This window comes from Ambystoma mexicanum, chromosome 5p (assembly GCF_040938575.1).
Source record: "Ambystoma mexicanum isolate Mex_15411 chromosome 5p, UKY_AmexF1_1, whole genome shotgun sequence".
Lineage (NCBI taxonomy): Eukaryota > Metazoa > Chordata > Amphibia > Caudata > Ambystomatidae > Ambystoma > Ambystoma mexicanum.
In genome coordinates this window covers 798,386,391-798,408,330 of record NC_090930.1, presented here as the reverse complement: position 1 = coordinate 798,408,330, position 21,940 = coordinate 798,386,391, and the positions used below count along the sequence as shown (strand labels likewise).

Below are 21,940 nucleotides of genomic sequence, written 5' to 3'. Positions count from 1 at the left end.
CTGTAACGAAGAAGAAGTAAAGCATCCTGTTTTTTCACACTTACCTGTGTATTGTCTGGTTCATGCTCCATCTTCATTTAGAGACCCAGATACTTCATATAGCTCTGGTTACTTAAGCACCAACTAACACTTGATTTTGCTGGGTTCATTAATATAAATATTTACTGGCTAAGGCAAGTCCGTTTTGGTACCACATTTGGCCTTAATATTCTGAGGTTCAGTCATGCTCCAATGCTTTTTAAAAGCATTTGTAGCATGGAAGATCATCTTTACATTACAGTAGTTTTTAAGAATTGGAGTGACAGGTTAAAACAGACACTCACAGCGCCATGCAAGCCAATAGTCTCCATTTTGAATGGATTTCTTGAAAGAGGCCTTATTTTGAAAACACCCTTGGAGAAAATAATCTGTAACATTTGCAAGAGATGGGGGGTTTTAGAATCTGCAAAACAGGTTTTGATGAAATGCCTGAAACTGGGCCTTACTTATATGAGAAACTTTGGGGAATATCTTAACGAACTTGATTCAATCAAAGATCCAGTAGGTTCAGAGTGAAGAGTCAATCCTTTTAAACAAAAAGATATTTTTTTATGAGAATTAGAATTGACCGAGCAGAAGGATGTAAAGATGATTCCCGATACAGGAACTCCATTATCAACAAATCAGACTGTTACATGTATTGTGATTTGAAGTTATTTGTTTATGACTCATTTAGTCTGGGAATGTGCTACTGCACAGTCAGTATATAGTCCTAAACATTGGGAGAAGAGAGCAGCTGGCAGGAGATGCGGGTGTCTGGTGAGGGAGCTACGTAATGATCGACTGACAATAAAGTGTATTTGGAACTCATGTTTTGTCTTCAACATATGTCACAAATGACGACGAGGATTGCAAGACCTCCCCACATGGTGGTCGATGCAGCAGCTTAAGCAGAAGGGCAGTGTCTGCACCCCTCGTCCTTCATCTTGCCGAGCGTTTGCCAGTGCAAAGTTGAAGCATGGCTACGGCCCTGGAAGCAGCACCGGCACAAGGAGACACCGGAGTTCCTTGTTGTAGGGGAGTGACTCGCAGAACACAAGCCTACCCTGGTACGGAAAACCATGCAAGCAAGGCAATAACAGCAGGGCAATGGCAATCGGCTCGACAGGGCAAGCTTCGACATTGAAAGAAAGGACCTTGCAACGCACCTAATGAGTAAAGCATTCAAACTGGTGATGCGTCTGCAAGCACCTCAAAGCAGGACTATGCCTGGATTGTATAGCAAGAGCATCAGAGCAGAGCTACTCCTGGTTTACTCTGCAGGGTTGGACTGCATTTGTGAAGAACAAAAAGGTATGTTGCAAAGTGCCTGGTGGAATGTGTAAAATCTATCTTCATAGTTGCACTAGCAGTTTTGGGTTAAAAAATAATGTTTAACACACAATTTTCATGTAGCGGGTTGTAACTCTTGGTAAATACTAAGGAGGAAAATGAGTTCTCTACCCATTCAGTTTTTGGCCACTACAGGTAAGCCGGCAGTGAAGTGGGAGACCTTGAAAGAGAACTTCCAGGACTATGTCTTGGCTATACATGGTCCCACCTTCCGTAAAGAGCGTTGCAGAGCCCTCTCAATGTACAGATGGAGTTCAAGGGCAGGTGTATATTGATAATCTTCCCCGACTTAGCGGCACCAGATGTAGGAGCCAGAGAAGGCACCTGTGAAGAACTACCAATTGTCTATGACACTATTTTTTTTTTTATTGGAGCATTTCCTGTCCTCAATGCTGTGTGCCTTAAGCACTGGAAGAAAGGACATTATGCATGATGTTGTAACAATTTCTCACAAAAGGATAGACAAGAGGATGACAACAGTGAGTATGCTGCAAGTGGTGACTGTGACGCTGTCAGCTGGTCTGTGAGCCAGGTGGATTACAAAAAAAAGGGGAGATGAAAAACTACATGCCGCAGTGATGGTGAAGAAGTGGGTGCATGCATGCTAATCGACTCAAGGTCTGACTATACCAACATAGACTATAAGGTTTGGCTGGAAAAATTCAAGGGAGTTCTTCTAAAAACACCTAATATGAGTGCAAGTGCATATGGAGGGGTGCACATCGAGATGATAGGTTTCTTTCAAACTACATTGGAATGCAAAAACAAGAAAATGGAAGGAAGGGTGTATGTGTCATGGAAATGTGGCAGCATGCTCTAGTGGTATGAGCAAAGCAACATGGGCATCATCATTAATCCAAGTGGCAGAATACCCCTGGGTTTTGTGCGCTATATAAATAAAATAAATAAGTGTACCTGGCCATATCACTACAATTACTCAGGGAGTAATGAAACCAGAATACAAGTTTGAAGACGTTTTCAGTAATAGCCTTTGATGTTTGAAGGGGATCTGCCATAAGATTAAACTTAATGGAGGTGCACCACCCATAGCAGTAAAAGTTAGATGTGTTCCCATTGCATTGAGAAAGGAAGTTTCACAGTAGATTAAAAGATTAGAAAGTGAGGGCATAATTGAAATAGTAGAGACTCCAGAATGGATTTCCCCTGTAGTAGTGGTTAGGAAGAGCAATGGGAATGTGAGACTGTGTAGACCTTCGTGGTCTCAATAAGTGTGTTGTGGAAGACAGATGTCCACTTCCTGATATAGGGGAGTTAGTGAGCATGACAGCAGGTGCCAAAGTGTTCAACACTTTGGAACTGGCTTCGGCATATCATCAGGTCATGCTTCATCCTGAGTCAAGAGATTTCATGAAGAAATTTGCATGGCTATACGGTAAGGGAAAGAATAGGAGGAACGCATAGAAAAAAGGGTATATGCATATAGATTAGCCCCACATGCTACTGCAGGTTTAGTGTCGTTTGAGGTTTTGAGGAATAGAAAAGTTTGTATATCAGTATACCCATAGTGGTTGGGCAGGGCGCATTCTGTGGAGTGGGATGAATGTGCATTGAAAGAATGGATAAGCAACAAACATAAGGAAATGAAAGAGGTTTGACACGGGTCAAGGGAGCTAGACTCCTGAGGGGGACTGAAGGGGATGGTGCGTGGGTGCGCAAGTCAGACTTTGGCCCCAAGGGTCAGAACAAATTTGAAGAACCTTTGTGTTTAATGAAGGTGTTGAGTGATGCTGTGGTGTTGGAGGATGGTAAGCTGTGGAACAAAGATTGCTGTGAAGGGAAATATAAACTAAGAAGGGATGGGAGTTGTTTTTTTGTATTCAAAAGGAGTGGAGGTGTGTTACATGTATTGTGATTTGAAGTTAATTTGTTTACTTTTCATTTAGTCTGGACATGTGATGCTGCACAGTCAGTTCCTCATTCCATTCTTGCTATGTCTATAATTGAGAGCGTAACAGTGTTACATCTCAGAATGGGATCTGACATGTATATATGTAAGGAGTGCTGAACATTGGGAGAAGAGAGCAGCTGGCAGGAGATGCAGGTATGTGGTGAGGGGGTCTTGTAATTACGGACTTGTCAGAAGAAATGTATATCAAACTCATGTATCTTGCCTTCTTCATATCTCACACAGACTCAACCACTTTGGGATCTGAATTTCGATCTGGATCTGTGGTTCCCAATTTGGTGTATTGATTATCAATATATTTGGAATCTGCACTGCATAGGAGACATTTTCCTGTAGAATTTTAAAAAGTACAATACCAAGAAAACCAAAGGAAAGAAAAACCTTTGAAAACAAAAAAAGATTAAAATAAGCTCTTAAAGCATGCCCACTATCTTCAATATTCCATCACCACTAATTTAAATGGTTTTAATATGAAAATGTGTAGTATATATGTCCAAATGCATGCACACACACTTGTCACATACATTAGTCACATTTCAAAAACACCTTCTCCCAGAGCCACCTCTTGCCTTGATTGTCCCATGTTCTATTCACACAAACAAGAGCTTCCATCCAGGTTCCCTCAATAGGACTCCAGTGCCTAACCTCTCATGGCCAAGGTCTTTCATGCTCCCACATCCATCAGTCCTCCAAAGTCTCAATTACATCAGGTTCTCCATGATCCTACCCCCATTGGGCCATCAACTACCAGACTTGCCCTCAATTGGCCCCAATATGACCCATCTTCATCCAGTCAATGGAACTCCGATCCCACCAGCACCACCATGTCCTGAGTGCCTCTTTCCTCATCAATGCCTGGATGCCCCACCTTCCAATCGGGTTTCTAGTGCTGCTCTCTGTGTTAGAACCAGTGTGCAATCTCTACATCAGCTTTTCTGACGTCTTCCGATCCCCACTCAATTAGGTCCCCATCTCTGGATTCCAACTCCCCATCTGTCCTCATCCTACTCGATCTCTCCTCTGCCTTTGACATGTTCAACCATTCCATCCTCATACAAAGGCTCCACAATACCCTCTGTATCTCAGAATTGGCACTGGGCTGGCTGACATCCTTCCTAACTGACCGCTGGTCCCAACTCATCCTGGTCACCTCTCCTCTTCTACTTCCTTCTCCGCCTTTGATGTCCCTCTGGGCTCTATCCTCTCCCCTTGGCTCTTTAAGATCTGCCATGCTCAGCTAGCACGCCTCATCTCTTACTGCCCCAACCCCAACTTCCAGTGTTATGCAGACGACACACAACTCTTTTTCAAACTTCCTGCTGACCCTCTTGCACCTTCCATCATCTCCGACTGTCTGCCATCCAGGCCTGGTGCACCGCCAACAATCTCAGCCACAATGCCTGTAAAACTGAGAGCCTTCACATCAAGACCCCTGCTACCTCCTTCTTCCCTTCACTCTGGCCTTTCTCCATGGGCTCTCCCACTGCCCCTTCCTCTGAAGCCAGAAACCTTGGAGTTATCTTTGACTCCTCTCTCTCCTTCCTCCCTCACACTCAGGACATTGCTAAGAAGTCCCACTTTCAGCTCTTCCTTCTCAAAGAAATTCTCCCGTTTCTCACTTTCCCCCAGAGGCTCAACGTTACCCGAGCCCTGGTTCTGTCTAGCATTGACTATTGCAACAGCCTCCTCCTGAATCTACCTTCTTCCACTCTGCGACCCCTCCAGCTAATCCAGAATAGGACAGCAAGACTTGGCCTTAGGCCCAGGGACTGCATCTCGCCTGCCCTAAAACGTCTTCACTGGCTGCCGGTTGCTGCACAGATTAAATTCAAATCCCTCTGCATTATCCACAAGGTTGTCTGGGTCCGGGGACCTCACTATCTTATTTTACTAAATACTCTCCCTCTAGACTTCTACACTACTCTGGCACCAACTCCTTGTGTGTAAAGCCTTTTGCTGAACAGAGGGCAGGAGGTTGATCACTTTCCTCAGCTGGCTCCCTGCTATGGAACAGCCTTCACCTACCTCTGTGACTTGAGCAGGGCTTTCTTAAATTCCGAAAGCTCCTCAAGACCTTGCTCTTAACCTCCTCCTTCCCTTCTTCTCTCCTCTGCTAATCTCACAGTTGCTGTGATTGCTGTCCAGGGCCCTTATGCATCCTCGGGCCCCCTGACCTCCCACACCCAATCTTCCAGCTTCTGTCTACCCTCAGCACTTGCCTCGGAACACCCTCCACCCTGCAGGTTCATACTTACACCCAACGTGGCTCCTGGCCGTGTAACTGTAATGCTCACCTGATTCCCACGGAGGCGCCGACCTGTTCTGGACTGCTATGACCTCTTCTAAGGTGATGCACAGGACTCGGAAGACGGACTGGACCGGACCCCCAAACCTCGCCTGTCTGGCCCGTAGAAGAATCCTTATGTAGATGGAAAAGGGGATTAACTGTCTGCTGGATAATGTGTCGGATTCCCCCCCTTTCCCCTCTCACACTCCTCGAACCCCCTCCGCGATTCCCCGTAGAGTCTCACCTTAGAGTCTGAATGGACGAGCTTTCCATCCTGCTTCCGATGCAGGGGCGCGTTGATTTCCAGTTACTTCACTGGATCTCGGGTTTAGTGAGTATTCAACTCCGCTTGACTTTTCCGATATGAGGCCGTAAGTATTCAGTTGCAAAAGTTCAAGCCTTAATTGTCCGTTGTCCTTTTCTCTATTTCAGATGAAGAATCCGCATTGAGGAATGGATTCGCCGAAGGTAAACTCTGGTGAGTCTTTTTGATGGATGGTTCCCTTAGTGATCTTGCTTTCACCCAATAATGCGTGTGTCTTTTTCCCCTTAGGGGCCGGGGTACGGAAGTGCCAAAGAAGCGGCGCCGACCCGAGGTGAGGAAAGATTGTCCCAACAATAATCAGGTAAGTCTTAAGGTGGAAGAATCAGGCCTTCCTCAATCTGTTCCTTCGCTCACCTTTGTATTGTCTCTTTTTCTCCTTAGGCGCTGAAAGGCGACGGATGGTGCCTATGGTCGCTGAAGAGCCCGAGGGCGCATCGTGAAGGTGAGTGGAAGGAGGCGCTGCAGCGAGCGATGCGCTTCTAAAAATAATGTCTTTTCTCAGGATCGTCGGAGTGATGGTTCCAGACTCCGGATGGAGGTAGGTAAAGTTCAATTATTCACCTTTCTCTCCTTTCCTTCCTTTTCAGGTGTTCCAGGTTGCAGGCGGGCGTGGCTGGAGCCAGGATGCAGGAGCAGACACGGTGAGCGTCCAGCTGCTAGATGCAGAACAACGCGAAGCGTGAGCTGCTGTCTGGGCGTGGTTTAAATAGCCCCCAAAGTAGTTCCAGGTAAGTATTCTTCCTCAGCCACGCCCGAGTGGTAAAATAGTCCCATAGGTAAAATAGTCCCTTTCAGACCTCAAGGAGGTCTGGATCTGGCAGCATGGTCTGCATCAGGTAAGTCCATCCAAGCACTCCCATAATGAGCCTGGCGCCTATGGTGCCAGGACTGATGCCTTCTATGAGCCTGGCGCCAAAGGCGCCAGGACAATGTCCAAAGTGCCCCTATAAGGGGTTGCTGGGTCCCTCCCTGGGGACATGATGTCTGCTTTCGGGGACGCTGGTCCTGAACTGGCTTCCCGGGAGTAGGCATCATGACAGCACTCTCCCCCAAGGCCCCTCCCAAGATTGTTCCCTCCGGGGGTTTTGGTTTGTTTGGGAAGATCCGGTGGAATTTCTTAATTAATCGAGGTGCATGTACATGGTCACTGGGTTCCCACGACCTCTCCTGAGGCCCGTATCCCTTCCAATCGATTAGATAGAAAAGTTTTGACCTTAACATCTTTGAATCTAAAATGTTCTTCACCTCGAATTCAGGTTCTCCATCTATTTGAATGGGTTCTGGAGGCTTGATTAGTCTGGTTCCAGGTTGCACTGGTTTCAAAAGTGACACATGAAAAACAGGGTGAATTCGCATGTTAGCTGGTAAATCAAGTTTAACGGCCGCTGGATTGATTATGGCCGTAATGGAGTAAGGCCCCAGATATTTTGGATTAAAAGTTCGAGGTCCCTTGAGCGATAAGTGCCTGGTACCCAGCCATACTTGGTCCCCAATCTGGTACTGAGGTGCTTCACTCCGATGCAGGTCAGCATTCTTCTTGTATTTTCTCTTGGCTTGTTGTAAATGTGTAGTTGCTTCTTTGAAGGCTTGGGTAATTGTAGAATGCAGATGGTCCACTGCGGGCATTCCGAGGCCTTGAGGCGAGTCGAGGTCTGAGGTTCGAGGGTGATGCCCATATAAAGTATAAAAAGGACTTTGCCCAGTTCCAGAGTGTACCGAATTATTATATGCATATTCGGCTATCCAAAGAATGTCTTTCCAGTTACTTTCAGATTGCTGCAACATACACCGTAAATATTGCTCAAGGGTCTGATTCGTCCTCTCTGTTTGACCATCGGTCTGAGGGTGGTGACTAGTCGATAATCTTACATCGAGTTGTGCAAATTGACAACATCTATGCCAAAAGTGGGAAATGAATTGGCTTCCCCGGTCTGAGATTAGTACAGACGGGAATCCATGTAAACGAACAATATTTTCAAGGAATTCTTTGGCTAGAACTGAAGCTGTAGGTAAACCTTTCAATGGAATGAAGTGGGCCATTTTGGAAAATAAATCCACAATAACAAGAATAGTGTTATATCCTGAACAAGGAGGTAAGTCCGTAATAAAATCCAATGACAGGGTGTGCCAAGGTGCTGGCGGAATGTCTAAAGGTTGAAGGAGACTGGCTGGTCTTTTCTTTTGGCCTTTATTTTGGGCGCAAACACCACAGGACATCACAAATGATTTAACATCTTTTCGCCAAGAAGGCCACCAGAATTGTCGTTTCACCTTTTCTTCCGTCTTGGCAATACCGGGGTGCCCCTCTATTAGTGTATCATGATAACGAGAAATAACGAGCTCTTGTAATTCCTTGTGTGGCAGAAATAAGCGCCCTTGTAAATAAGGTAAATCATTATTTATAGTAAAGTCAGATCCCTTTTGTACCCAATCCTGTAAGTCTGTAGGGTCCAGGAGTTGTTTAACTCTAGCTTGAATGTCTTCAAGCGTTTGTAAAGAAGTCATGCCCAAAATTCTCTGTTCGGGAATTATCGGTACAGGTTCTGAGTTAGTATCAGTTTCTCCCATTCCTCTTCGGGATAGAACGTCCGCTTTGCCATTCTTACAGCCAGGATGGTAGGTGATTACAAAATCGAATTCCGCAAAAAACAAAGCCCAACGGAGCTGTCGAGATGACTGAGCCTTGGTGGTCTTTAAATACTGTAAGTTCCGGTGGTCGGTGATCACCGTGATGGTATGTCTAGCGCCAAGTAGATAACGCCGCCAGGCTTTAAAGGCGGATTTAATGGCTAACAGTTCTTTGTCAGTGATTGCGTAGTTAACCTCGGGTGCCGAAAATTTTCTGGACCAAAATACAACGGGATGCAGTTGGTTAGTTTCGGGATCTCTTTGAGACAGGACAGCTCCCATGGCTAGGCTGGATGCGTCAGTTTCGACGACATAAGGGAGATCTGGGCACGGGTGCTTCAATACAGGTGCGGAGGTAAATTTAGCTTTTAGTTCCTGAAAGGCCTGCTCAGCTTCTTCAGACCATTCGAAACGTTTATTTTTCCTTAAGAGCGCAGTGATGGGTTGAACCACACGAGAAAATTCCGGGTTAAACCTGCGATAAAAATTGGCAAAGCCAAGCATGCTTTGAACACCTTTCACGGAGCTAGGCGATGGCCATTTGAGGACAGCATCCACTTTTCGTGAGTCCATGCGGACTCCTTTAGGTGTCAGGATGAAACCAAGAAACTCGACTTCTGTGGCATGGAAAACGCATTTTTCAAGTTTAGCAAATAGTTTGTGTTGGCGCAATTTCTCGAGAACTGCCCTGACATGTTTTCTATGATCAGATTCCGAAGAGGAGTACACAAGAATGTCATCGATATATACGACAACACTAACGTCGATGAGTTCCCGAAAGACATCGTTCATGAAGTATTGGAAGGCAGCCGGTGCATTGCACAATCCGAAATGCATCACCTGGTACTCGAATAGCCCATATTTGGTGTGGAAGGCAGTTTTCCATTCATCGCCTTCCCTTATTCGCACCAGATGGAAGGCCCCCCGGAGATCTAACTTGGTGGATATGCAGGCATCCTTCACCTGGTCAAGGAGTTCAGGGATCAGAGGCAAAGGGTATCGGTTTTTAACAGTTATCTGGTTCAATGCGCGGTAGTCAATACAAGTTCTGAGGTCGCCTTCTTTTTTAGGCACGAAGAATAAAGCTGAGGATGCAGGAGACTTAGACGGGCGAATAAAACCATTGGCTAGGTACTGATCTAGATATTGTCGTAAATGAAGATTCTCGGGTTCGGTAAGGGCATAGATCCTGCTGCAAGGGGGTTGTGCACCGGGCAATAGATCGATCTGGCAATCGTACGACCTGTGAGGCGGTAGAGTGTTGGCCTGTTCCTTTTGGAAGACGTCTTGAAATTCTTGGTATTCTGGCGGTATTTGCAAAATGACAGGGGTTACTGTAGCTAGGCCAATATTTGGATTTCTTGGATAACAGGTTTGTGCACAATCTGGAAAGGTTATCCTCTTTGCTCGCCAGTCAATTCGAGGATTATGTGTTTCCAACCAAGGGATTCCTAGAATTACTTGAAATTGCGGAGCCTTGATTACATCAAACACAATTGCCTCCCGATGTCCGTCTTGACCCAACAATGTCACTTCAGTAGTGGAGTGTGTTACCGGCCCAGAGGGGATTTCGGTTCCATCCACTGTGGTGATGACATCCTTACTGGTTTTAGGGCAAAGAGGGAGGTTGATCCTGGAAGCCAATTCACGATCCACATAGTTTCCTATAGCCCCACTATCGATGTATGCCTGAATGGCATGTAACCGCCCAGGCTGCTTCGGATTTACGAGGACCATTGGCATGATGAAATGAGAGGTCAAAGAGTTAGTTTTTAAGCTCGGCAAGCGGACCCCTACGCTTGTCGGGCGTGGTCGTTTCCCGACTCAGATTCCATCAGGTTCTTATCAGCGACTCCTACCACCTTCTTAGACGGTTTTATAGGGCAATCTCGTAAAAAGTGTCCAGAAGCCCCACAATAAAGGCATAATTGCATTTGCCGTCTTCGTTCACGCTCTTTTTGAGTTAAAGGTCCTTTAACCCCTCCAATTTGCATAGGTTCAGTAACATCGGCACCCTTGGGGTTAACATGGGTTTTGACCAAAACCCGGGTCTCAAACTTGGACCGATCTGCCTTTCTGTTTTGAAGTCTGTGATCTAATTGGACCACCAAGTCTATATATTCAGTGCAGTTTTAGGGTGGATTTACGACCTGGGCCAGGACATCCTTAAGTTCTCCACGTAGACCTCGATGGAATAAAGTAATTCTTTTATCCTCCGGCCATCCAGTCTCCACAATTAACCTATTGAAGGTCGCGATATAGGCTAAGAGGTCCAGGTTACCCTGTCGTAGGGATAGAAGCTCGTTGTCCAGGGCCTGTCCCTGAGAATGCCGCGCAAAAAGTCTTTCCATGCTTGTCCAGAAGGCTTGAAAGTTCCGAAGAATTGGGTCATCTTGAGTAACCAGTGGAACTGACCAATTCGCAGCACTGCCGCTGAGATATGATAGTACAAAAGCGATCTTGGTTTGGTCGTTAGGGAAGGCCCCAGGTCTGCAGAGGAAGTGCAATCGGCATTGATTCATGAATACGGCGAACCTTTTGGGGTCCCCGGTAAAACGTTCCGGTGGGGCCAGTGGCATATTTCCAGGTAGATTAATTTGCACGGGGTTATTTGAAACCACTGGGGCGGAATTACCCCCAGAACCTGGTAAAGGAGTTTGACCAGCCTGACCTTGTAATAGCTGTCTGGCAAGATCATCAGTTCGTTCTTTAGATACAATTAAATCTCTCCTGAGGGCATTCGTCTCCTGGCGAGCGGAATGAACTTCAGCCCGTAATTCCCCCAATAGCTGGGCCAGCTGGTCTGTCTCGGAGGTCTCCATAGCGCCCGGGTGGGAAATTGTAGGTAGGCTTCGCGTTCTGTAACGCTCACCTGATTCCCACGTAGGCGCCGACCTGTTCTGGACTGCTATGACCTCTTCTAAGGTGATGCGCAGGACTCGGAAGACGGACAGGACCGGACCCCCAAACCTCGCCTGTCTGGCCCGTAGAAGAATCCTTCTGTAGATGGAAAAGGGGATTAACTGTCTGCTGGATAATGTGTCGGATTCCCCCCCTTTCCCCTCTCACACTCCTCGAACCCCCTCCGTGATCCCCCGTAGAGTCTCACCTTAGAGTCTGAATGGACGAGCTCTCCATCCTGCTTCCGATGCAGGGGCGCGTTGATTTCCAGTTACTTCACTGGATCTCGGGTTTGGTGAGTATTCAACTCAGCTTGACTTTTCCGATATGAGGCCGTAAGTATTCAGTTGCAAAAGTTCAAGCCTTAATTGTCCGTTGTCCTTTTCTCTATTTCAGATGCAGGATGAAGAATCCGCGTTGAGGAATGGATTCGCCGAAGGTAAACTCTGGTGAGTCTTTTTTGATGGATGGTTCCCTTAGTGATCTTGCTTTCACCCACTAATGCGTGTGTCTTTTTCCCCTTAGGGGCCGGGGTACGGAAGTGCCAAAGAAGCGGCGCCGACCCGAGGTGAGGAAAGATTGTCCCAACAATAATCAGGTAAGTCTTAAGGTGGAAGAATCAGGCCTTCCTCAATCTGCTCCTTCGCTCACCTTTGTATTGTCTCTTTTTCTCCTTAGGCGCTGAAAGGCGACGGATGGTGCCTATGGTCGCTGAAGAGCCCGAGGGCGCCTCGTGAAGGTGAGTGGAACGAGGCGCTGCAACGAGCGATGCGATGCGCTTCTAAAAATAATGTCTTTTCTCAGGATCGTCGGAGTGATGGTTCCGGACTCCGGATGGAGGTAGGTAAAGTTCAATTATTCACCTTTCTCTCCTTTCCTTCCTTTTCAGGTGTTCCAGGTTGCAGGCGGGCGTGGCTGGAGCCAGGAGCAGACACGGTGAGCGTCCAACTGCTAGATGCAGAACAACGCGAAGCGTGAGCTGCTGTCTGGGCGTGGTTTAAATAGCCCCCAAAGTAGTTCCAGGTAAGTATTCTTCCTGAGCCACGCCCGAGTGGTAAAATAGTCCCATAGGTAAAATAGTCCCTTTCAGACCTCAAGGAGGTCTGGATCCGGCAGCATGGTCTGCATCAGGTAAGTCCATCCAAGCACTCCCATAATGAGCCTGGCGCCTATGGTTCCAGGACTGATGCCTTCTATGAGCCTGGCGCCAAAGGCACCAGGACAATGTCCAAAGAGCCCCTATAAGGGGTTGCTGGGTCCCTCCCTGGGGACATGATGTCTGCTTTCGGGGACGCTGGTCCTGAACTGGCTTCCCGGGAGTAGGCATCATGACAGTAACACTCACCATACCATGCACTTTATGTGTGGCTCACCCACGAGCATGGATACTCCAGCACCTAGCCCCTCTGCTGTCTTCCTTGCTGTACTTGCACGTTCTGAATACTCACAAGGCATAGCAGGTTCGTCCTTTTTTCCTTTTCCCGCCACTGTTTTTAATATTTTGTGTTTCACTACCTTGTTCCCTCCCTTTGCCCTCTGGCTGCTTTGAAACAGCATATGCTTGCTGTATAAGCGCCAAACAAGCGAACAATAAATACACGAGTCCATCCCCCATAAAGGTCCCCAGTGGCATTAACTTAAATCAGTGGTCACATCTGTACTATCCACTACCAGATTTAGGCTTAGATGCCATATCTTCCTCTCAATTAAGTTTTCCAATGACACTATTAGGTCCTCTGATGCATCCAGCCCAATCACCATGATTTACGAATACTCTTCTCTATAGTAAGACACGTTGCACATACACATGACTGGGTCCAAAGCAGTCCGTGATCAATGTTATTCAAACTAGAGACACGATCCATGTACTGCACCTCTGGTCGATGTTTACCCGGTTTTCAACCCAGCCTGATTGGTGCTGAATCACACATTGAAATACAATAAAGTTTTGCAAGATAATGCATGACTTGACACACAAGCAATGTCGCCCTGAAACTGAGGTAGTCTCCCTGAATGTTTATTAAACCGCACTGAGCATTTAACCACATGGGCACTTTAAGGGAAAGCCCATAAAACAACTTTTCAGAAGTAAGTGCACATTACTAGGATATATTTAAAGATGAGGGATAGTGAGTAGTCAATGCTAGTGCATACTGAGTTGAGAAGCCCCCATGCTATAAAATCCATTGGTTCCTTCTGTGCAAATAAACATCATATGTGCAGCTCCTGTGAAAGTATGGCAGCAGCTGTAATTAACTACCAGTAAAGTGAGCAGTATGGACTGGGCTCTTTCGTGATGTGGAAGTATGCACAGTGAAACTTTTTTCAATGTGTGGTCTAATGTAATTTTAAATGTAAATATATAAAATGTATGTTTTGTTATTGTTTCCTGGATGGGTCAGATTCTGCTATTCTTGCACCGCCCTGGTGCTTTGATATGAAATGATGGTCCTTCCACTCTGATGCCCAATATTGGGGAGTTTACTGAGCGCGGACCTAGCTTCGGGAAGCAACGGAGCGCTTTACAGTCACAGGGGGAGAACATGGTTAGGGAAGCAGAGAAGCAAGGGAGTGGGGGATCTAGCAACAAGGATCTAGCAGCTGCAGAGGTTGCCATAGCAATGCTGTGATGCGCAAAGAAGTAGCCCAACGAAACTGCTAGAAAATTACCGTCGCGCCCTTTACCTCAGCGCTGCCAGTATGCATATCGGTGCTCTTACGAGTTTACAAGGATAAAGTGAGATAAACACACAATACATTAAAATGCAAAGTGGCCGAAATGAAAAGAAACCTTAACGCTGAAACTTAATCCATGATGATCAATTCGATGAGTAAGACGAATTACATCTCCCATCACCAAAATTGACCCGAGTAGTAATTTGTCAACAATGGATCTACAAGCAACCAGGGGAGGAAACAGTGGGGTTCAGATCACCCAGTCTCAGGTAAAGTGGTGGCTGTGTGGACCTAGGTGTTAGTGGGGGAGATATTCATGGGCCTTGAGCTCCTTCCTGAACTGTAGAAACGAGGGGGCAAGTCTACTGTTGACAGGGAGGAGGTTCCAGAGTCTTGGGGTGTAATGCCTGAAGGAGAATCAAAGTAAATATAAATGCATGTCTGTTCACACAACCGAATGAGGTGTCTCAACTAATGGATTAATTGTAAAGAAATAATTACAATGTTTCTGAAATACATAGAGCACAGTAATAAACACGCATGTGCAATGCGAGATGTCTGTATAATTGTACAAACAGTCAAAGTTGTATAGCAAGGGGTGCGTCCAATCAGATGCACCTCTATTACATGAAGTTATGAAAACTTCCAAAGCAGTGACTGATATATCCAAAACAAGATCTGGGAAGAAAAGAGCACCTCGGTAAGCGGCATGGTAGGTGTATACAGCTCATGCAAGAGCTTTCTTGAACCCGTACGTGGAAGGCAGGGTCATGTTATTCACTGTCCAGGCAAGGAACCGGCGTGAACATATGAGCATCTGTCTTAAAAAGGCACTCATGAAACTCATGGCATAATCTGAGGGTTTACAGGCAGTCATCGGTGAGTGCGCGTGCGGCGTGCCTTCTTGAATGATAACACTGACAGGAAGTGCTTAACAAAAGCATGATCTAAGGATATCCAGCAACTGGCTTATTTGGAGGTCTCTGGAGGGGGACACAAGATGGGGAAAGTAGTGGAGGCACGTTTAGGTGTGGGGGGGGTATAGGGCACCAGCGGGAGGCTTGGGGACGCAGGAGGCACCAGGGGGGACTGCCCCCCCATCCCTCTCCTGGCTCTGGCACTGGCTGGGGCCCGTCGGTCCCTTAAGACAAAGAGGGACCAGACCCCAAAGCTGAAAAGCCCTTGAAAGAACAACGCTTCCCCGTCGCCTGGAGAGCTGTGCCAAGCAATCACACGCACTACTAACACACATTGCAAACTGCCATCTTCTTCATTACACAACAAACGGGGCAGGAGCAGTTTAAAAAGCATTCTCATGACAAAACGGTCACGCTGGCACCTGCAGGTGGCCCATGTTTACCAGTCACACACTGCCGTTTTATCATGTCCCTGACCTTAGGGCGTGCATACAAGTCCACATTTCTGTTGTAAAGCATTAATTACCGGCAGTGAAGTAACTCACTTAGGGTCTGATTCAAGAATTTTTTAGTGTGGTGCAAAGTGACTTTGCACTACCAGCAAACACCCTGATACACAGAGCGGTGCAAAGTGTATTTTTGGGGTGTAAAGCCTCTTTGCGCTGCACTAAATGGGCCTAATTCACGGTGCAGAGCAAAGTGACTTTACACCTCAAAAATACACTTTGCACCGCTCTGTGAATCTGGGTGTTCGCTGGTAGTGCAAATCAATTTGCTTCTCACCATCACCAATAATAGCCTTTCAACTATTGGGAAGGAAGGATAGATCAGGGGTAGCGTGCTTGTCTTGAAAGCAAAACACCACAACATGGTTCGAATCCCGTCTCCGCGCTATTAAGAGTCTTATAAACGAACAAATGTAACCACGAAGTAAGGGGTTAGGAGGTGACAAGCTGAACACATGGCTTTATATCTAAGCATTAACATTTATTATATTAGATTGATTAATCACTTTCCAGATTGCAAAACCGTAGCGTGTGCCAATACGTATCTGTGTAAGGATCTGGATTATGTTGAGGACACCCTTCAGTGATTTTTCTGAAAGTATTTTTGCATTATCAGCAGTCATCTCATTATCAGTTATTGTCGATCAACCAGGCTGCCTCTAAAGTCATCGTAAATCGGCCTAAAGACAAAGCATTTCACATCCGCGTGTACATATAGGGAGTGGACCCTGAACAGTCATCAAAATAAATGCCCCGAGTATAAGCACGCGAGAGTTACACATTCCATACTACTTAAAAGGCAGTTTTGTTCCCAAATTTCCCTGTCACGTGAGTTCCAGAATATCCCTTTTTAACGGGTATCACTGGTTGCAAGTTTAATGCCTTGCCTTTTCTAGCGCCCAGAGCAAATTTAAGGCACACGGTAACCTTTTTTCACAACTCTGTCCGCACAATCAAAATCAGAGGGCAAACGGAACAAGTTATCGTTCAAACGTTGTATCTATCCCAACTTTACTCGCGTCTTTCTTTCATGGTCTACTTGCAAGCAATGCGTTAAATTAGTGCATTCGTTTAGCTGCATCGCAAGGCAGGCAGTGCGGGACAGACAAGGCTCCAGCTCGTGCTCTGTGCACGAGCGGGCGCGCATCGCGCTAAGCGCTGTATCCGCCTGCATTGCTTGCATCTGAAGATAGGTTTCCCTGGCACACGCTGTTCTCAGCCAAGTGGCACAACAGGAAGCAGTGGTACTTACCGCGGGGAAGCCGGAGCTGCTGCGATAGGGAGCCTGTGACTGTGCTCGCTGGTCCAGGGGTTGCCTCCGGTGCTGCTGCTTATCTAGAGAGCAGCAGCAGAGGTTGCCATAGCAATGCCGTGATGCGCAAAGAAGTAGCCCAACGAAACCGCTAGAACATTACCGTCGCGCCCTTTACCTCAGCGCTGCCAGTATGCATATCGGTGCGCTTACGAGCTTACAAGGATAAAGTGAGATGAACACACAATACATTAACATGCAAAGTGGCCGAAATGAAAAGAAACCTTAACGCTGAAACTTAATCCATGATGATCAATTCGATGAGTAAGACGAATTACACCTCCCATCACCAAAATTGACCCGAGTAGTAATTAGAAAGAGGGGCAACCCACTTGTATCATGCGCGTTTAAAGGGTGCTCCGTAGGTCCGCCACTGCCAGGGGGGACCAGCAAACCCGGGACCTTCAATTCCAGCTTCTTGGAAGTATAGGCGATGGGCAGGGCCACGCCCAAGGTGTGCTCCTCTGTTAAGCCGATGGCGCCGCCGTGTATATCAGAAACAATTTGAACGGAGGTACCCGGGCAGAGCGTCGAGAGACGGAGAGGGAGGGAGCGGGCCTGCCCGGGGCACTGCAGGCAACAGCTGGTGGTTGAGTAAGGATCGATTCGAAAGCCTCTGAGAGAAGCCGGGCCTGCACTTCACTTGCCGAGCTTGTCACCGGCCACTCTGTCACGACATGACTCTGCTCACCATCTCACCCACAAGTTGCGATGGGCTTTATTGCAGTGAAACATGAAATCAGGGTCGGACCCGGGCATACAATTGTCTCGCGTGCCAATAAAAAAGTGGCCCACAGTTGCAAATGGCAATTAATTCATTTTGTGACAGACTGTTTGAGCAGTATCCAAGTGGGAGGTTTTTGATAAAATATGATGCAAATTGTGCATTTTAAAGAATATGGATTCAGTAACACCGCCTAAACTACTAGCCACATGGTGAAGTAACTTGTCAAACTGGCCCACATGAGCCAAAAGAGTGACCCACTTTGACCCAAAAAAAACGGGTCCACGCTAGCATTTTGCGCTTTTTGGTTGGGACATTGCGCCATAGACCAGTCCGAGCCTGAGTAACACGTGCGACCCTGTTTGTGTCATAACAAAGGAGAGCCTTCAGCAAGATAACGTAATGGGCTTGTTTTGATGTGTTATGTTGCACATATTCAATGAAAGAAAGGTTTGGTGCTCTGTTAGTACAGTTTTAAAACCACTTCTAATCTGATACCCTTTATATTGAACAAACCTTACCTAATATGCCTACAAAAGTACACTCAAGTGGATCTGCGCCAGCTTGTTTTTCACATACCAAATGTATTGCACACAAAATATGAAAAAGTTCCCTTTGTGATCACTTGTTTCGGTGTCAGCCGCCTTTTTCAAATCAGGGCGTTTAGTATCTGTCTATGCTTATTAGCAATAGATTGTATCAACAGGATTCAACCCTTTAAATTACACCAACGGACAGATGTAAAAATGACGAATCTATTGATAAACCCCATGTCACAGTGGACGAGGAACCACCGTGGTGTGTATCAATATGATATTTTTTTGTTTTATGGTTCGATGAAAATAAAAGCAAAATCACACAATTGGACAGCAGCCATCAATGTTGTGGCAATACAAATGCAAAGATTCCTACAACACAGTTAGTTAAAAATCCCCACAATTCACATGAATCTTTTAATGGCAAAACAGGAAACAATTACTTTCAAGCATGTAATGGTACTAAGGTTAAGCACCCTCCCTGCAACACTCACCCCCAAACATCTGCTAACTTAATTCTTTTTGGATGGAAGGCAGTGGCAAGGAGTCAGGATAAAGAGGGAAAAATCGGATTTAGAATTCAACCCACCACCCCAAGACGGGAATCCTGAAAGGAAAATGAAAACCCCGATTTATGAGCAAAATGGTATAATCGGATTTTACTTCTTACTCGCACAGCAGCTTACAACCGCGGTGGGACAGCTAGAAAAGAAATGCGTGTTGCTACACCCGAGAGATGAGGAAGCTTACAGACTACTAAGCAGAGCACCAGGGCACCATGAAGATAAGGTAAGAAAATTGATTTTGGGACAGAAAACAAACGAAGAAGAAAAACACATACGACACAATGGAAATTTGTTTTTACACAGAACTTGTGATGACAGGCAGCAAAGGAGAGGGCTTTTTTGTCAAAATCGGAAATCAAGGAGAACGACATAGGCACATAACGGATAGGATTCGGACAGAAAGGGATGGTTCTCAATGGGTCTACGGTTTGGGTTTTTCTATGGGACAGATGTAAAATCAGAATTCATGGGAATACACACAGTACACGGGCAAATTTGTTTTTTGTTACTGAGAGACAAATTCTACTGAGGCTATATTTGAATGACTATAGTTATTAAAGAGAGGCACTTGGCACGTGGTGGTTAATTTCGAATTTCAACCAACTCACACTGTGAATCCCTTTATAGGGGAATTCATTAATTTACTTGAAAATAATGCTAAGGGTTTATACAGACAACTGAAAGATCTTTAAAAGGAATACACAAACATACACATGCTAATACAGATTTGTCTATGAAAAGGTGAATGGATTATACTGGCAATTTGGGACTTTTAATGGGGTTTTCTATCGGATGCAAGATTCAAAGAGAGGGGTATACAATTTGGGACTGGGGTTATTTGCTACTTACAGTGTAAGCTTGAGTTTGGTATTCTATAAAGCCAGCAAGGTCTCTGGTCACTCTGTACAGCGAGGCCAAGGGATCTGGTCACTGTGCTCTTCTAGATGGGGCCAGCAAGGCAAGGTCTGGTCTCTGCACTCTCTTGGATGGGATCAGCTGTCTCCTCTCCTTTCTCCCTGGATTCTAGTGTGTGTCTGCATCTGGAATCTGTGTATCTTGCTGTAAATGGGATGGATCTTTTGTGTCACTCTGTGTCCCTCTTATATAGCCCAAATGACATAATTTACATCATTACAATCTGGGGGTAATTACTCTGGGATAGGGCAGTCTACCATTCCTCTCTCCTCGCCCTTGCCCTATTGGTTCAGGGGAAAGGGCATCATTTTTGTCTCTCAATTCTACTTTTTAACACAAATGAGTTATGAATCAAAACTTCAGACTCATACTAGCCACCGCCATAAGAAGTAGATATGCAAATTCAATGGGTCACAGGGAATTGGAAAAACCGATCGCCAGCTCTGTGCGAGATAGCATTGCCCTCTTGCACATTTTGGCCCTTTTCATGAAATGCATAGTAGTTAAAATTCTGCCAATGGTTACATATGTTCATAATTATATTTTGCATCTTTCCCTCAAGTTTACTATTTGTCCCATGTATAATTCAGCAAGAAACGCGTCTTTCCTGACCAGTTCAGTTCACAAAGTTCTAATGCAAAATTACTACTTATTCAGGGTGCTGTGAAAAATGTCTTAAAATGAAAAAGTCCTTTAACGTAAATGGGAGGATTTGTGACATATGGGGGGGGGGAGGGACTGCAGAGCCCCACAGCAAACTGTCTCCTCCTGGCTCAGCTTGCAACAAAGGACTTTTATTTTTTTATTTTTTTTTTAAAAACTTTTCTTTATTGGCAAGAAGTAGCAGCCGGAACAGTGCAGATTAGAACAGTGACACACATTTCACATTGAAGCATAAATTATGGCGTACAATTGTTACAGAAGGTCATATACAGTCCCAACAGTGGTTAATTGTGGTAGAGGCGTGCATCATGTAACGAGATCGGCCCCCCGATCAGGAGAAGGAGGGGATGACAAGAGCTCCAAGTCCACCTTATTGTTCAGGTAACTACAAAACTCCGTCCATATGTATTTAGGGTGAGCATTACTAAGCAGCATGTTAACATAGTCTTCCTCACAGGATTGTGTCCAGGTGAGGGCCTTCAGCCACATCTCCAGAGAGGGGGGGGACCTGCGCTTCCAGCACTGCAGAATGCATTTCTTGGCCACACTCGCTGCCACATTCAAAAACTTGGCTACCCGTTTCGCCTCTGTCCCCTCCCAGAGCCCAAACAGGAGAGACAGGGGTTCGGGATCTACACAGAACCCCACTATCTCAGAGAGGGTATCGAGCACCGCGTTCCAGAACGGGGCTAGTGTCCCGCAGGACCAGAACATGTGTGCATGGTCCGCTTCGGTAGCTCTGCATCTCTGACATGAGTGGGATTGATCTTGGGCAAATTTTCCAATCGCATAAGGGGTGTAGTACAGGCGATTGAGCAGCTTGTATTGGATACACCTAACTCTAGAGTTAAGAGAAACCTTGCGAGTGTGCATGCACATCTTGGACCACATATCATCTGTGATGTCTAATCCCAGGTCCCGTCTCCAGGCGTCCCGCACAGTGTGGGGAGGTCCAGCAGCATGTGCCAACAACATTTTGTACAAGGAGGATACGATACCCCTACAACCAGCAGAATTGGCTATATAGCAGACCTCAGGTGATTCAGGGGGTTCGTTCGGGTATGAAGGCCACAAGCCTTGGACCGCCGCCCTAATATGGAAGTATTGCAGCATTTCTAGTGGGGATCTGGAGTGCCCCGGCCTCCACGTATCTGGGGTTATGAATTTCCCGTCAGGGAACAGATCAGAGAGTGATCTGTATCCCAGGTGCGACCAGTGGCGTATTAGGAGCTTATCCTGCGTGGGGGTGAGGCCAGGGAAAGACCAGAGGGGAAGCCATTTGTAGTACGGGGGGAGCCCGAACTAGGCGTCAGGATCTGCCGCCATGCTTTAATAGTGGAGGCCACTGGGTCAGCAGGGGCCTGCATATGATACGAGTGAAATAGGATCAGGGACATGACATTCACCTCCTCGGTCGCTAGGATTTCGAGTTTAACATGCGGGGGGCGGGGGGGTTCCTCGTGGTGGTACCAATATGTAGCATGTTGGGCTTGGGCTGCCGTCCAGTACTGGGTGAGGTCAGGAGCACCCAAGCCCCCCCTCTCGTAAGGGAGGGTCATGTGCAGCCACTTCCTGCGGACGGCCCCCGAGTGCCAAAGAAAACGGGCACACTCCGAGTGTAGGTCCGCAAAGTATTGTTTCCCGGGCAAAAGAGGAACATTAGCGAATACGTACAGGAGTTTAGGC

At 46.4% G+C, this 21,940-nt stretch overlaps 1 protein-coding gene across 3 annotated transcripts in view; it reads right to left on the bottom strand.

The window, feature by feature from the left end:
- PPP1R17 (protein phosphatase 1 regulatory subunit 17) overlaps nucleotides 1–17,510 on the bottom strand; it is a 216,302-nt gene extending 198,792 nt beyond the window's left edge. The window contains exon 1 of one of the 3 annotated variants that reach the window (XM_069613217.1): nucleotides 17,183–17,510. In XM_069613217.1, coding sequence (XP_069469318.1) covers nucleotides 17,183–17,191 — 9 coding nt within the window. In that variant the 5' untranslated portion in view covers nucleotides 17,192–17,510. Of the gene's footprint in view, nucleotides 1–16,790; nucleotides 16,990–17,182 lie in introns of those variants that run through there. The other 2 variants (XM_069613216.1, XM_069613218.1) reach the window with 2 other exon arrangements.
- Between the last annotated feature and the right edge of the window lie 4,430 nt (nucleotides 17,511–21,940).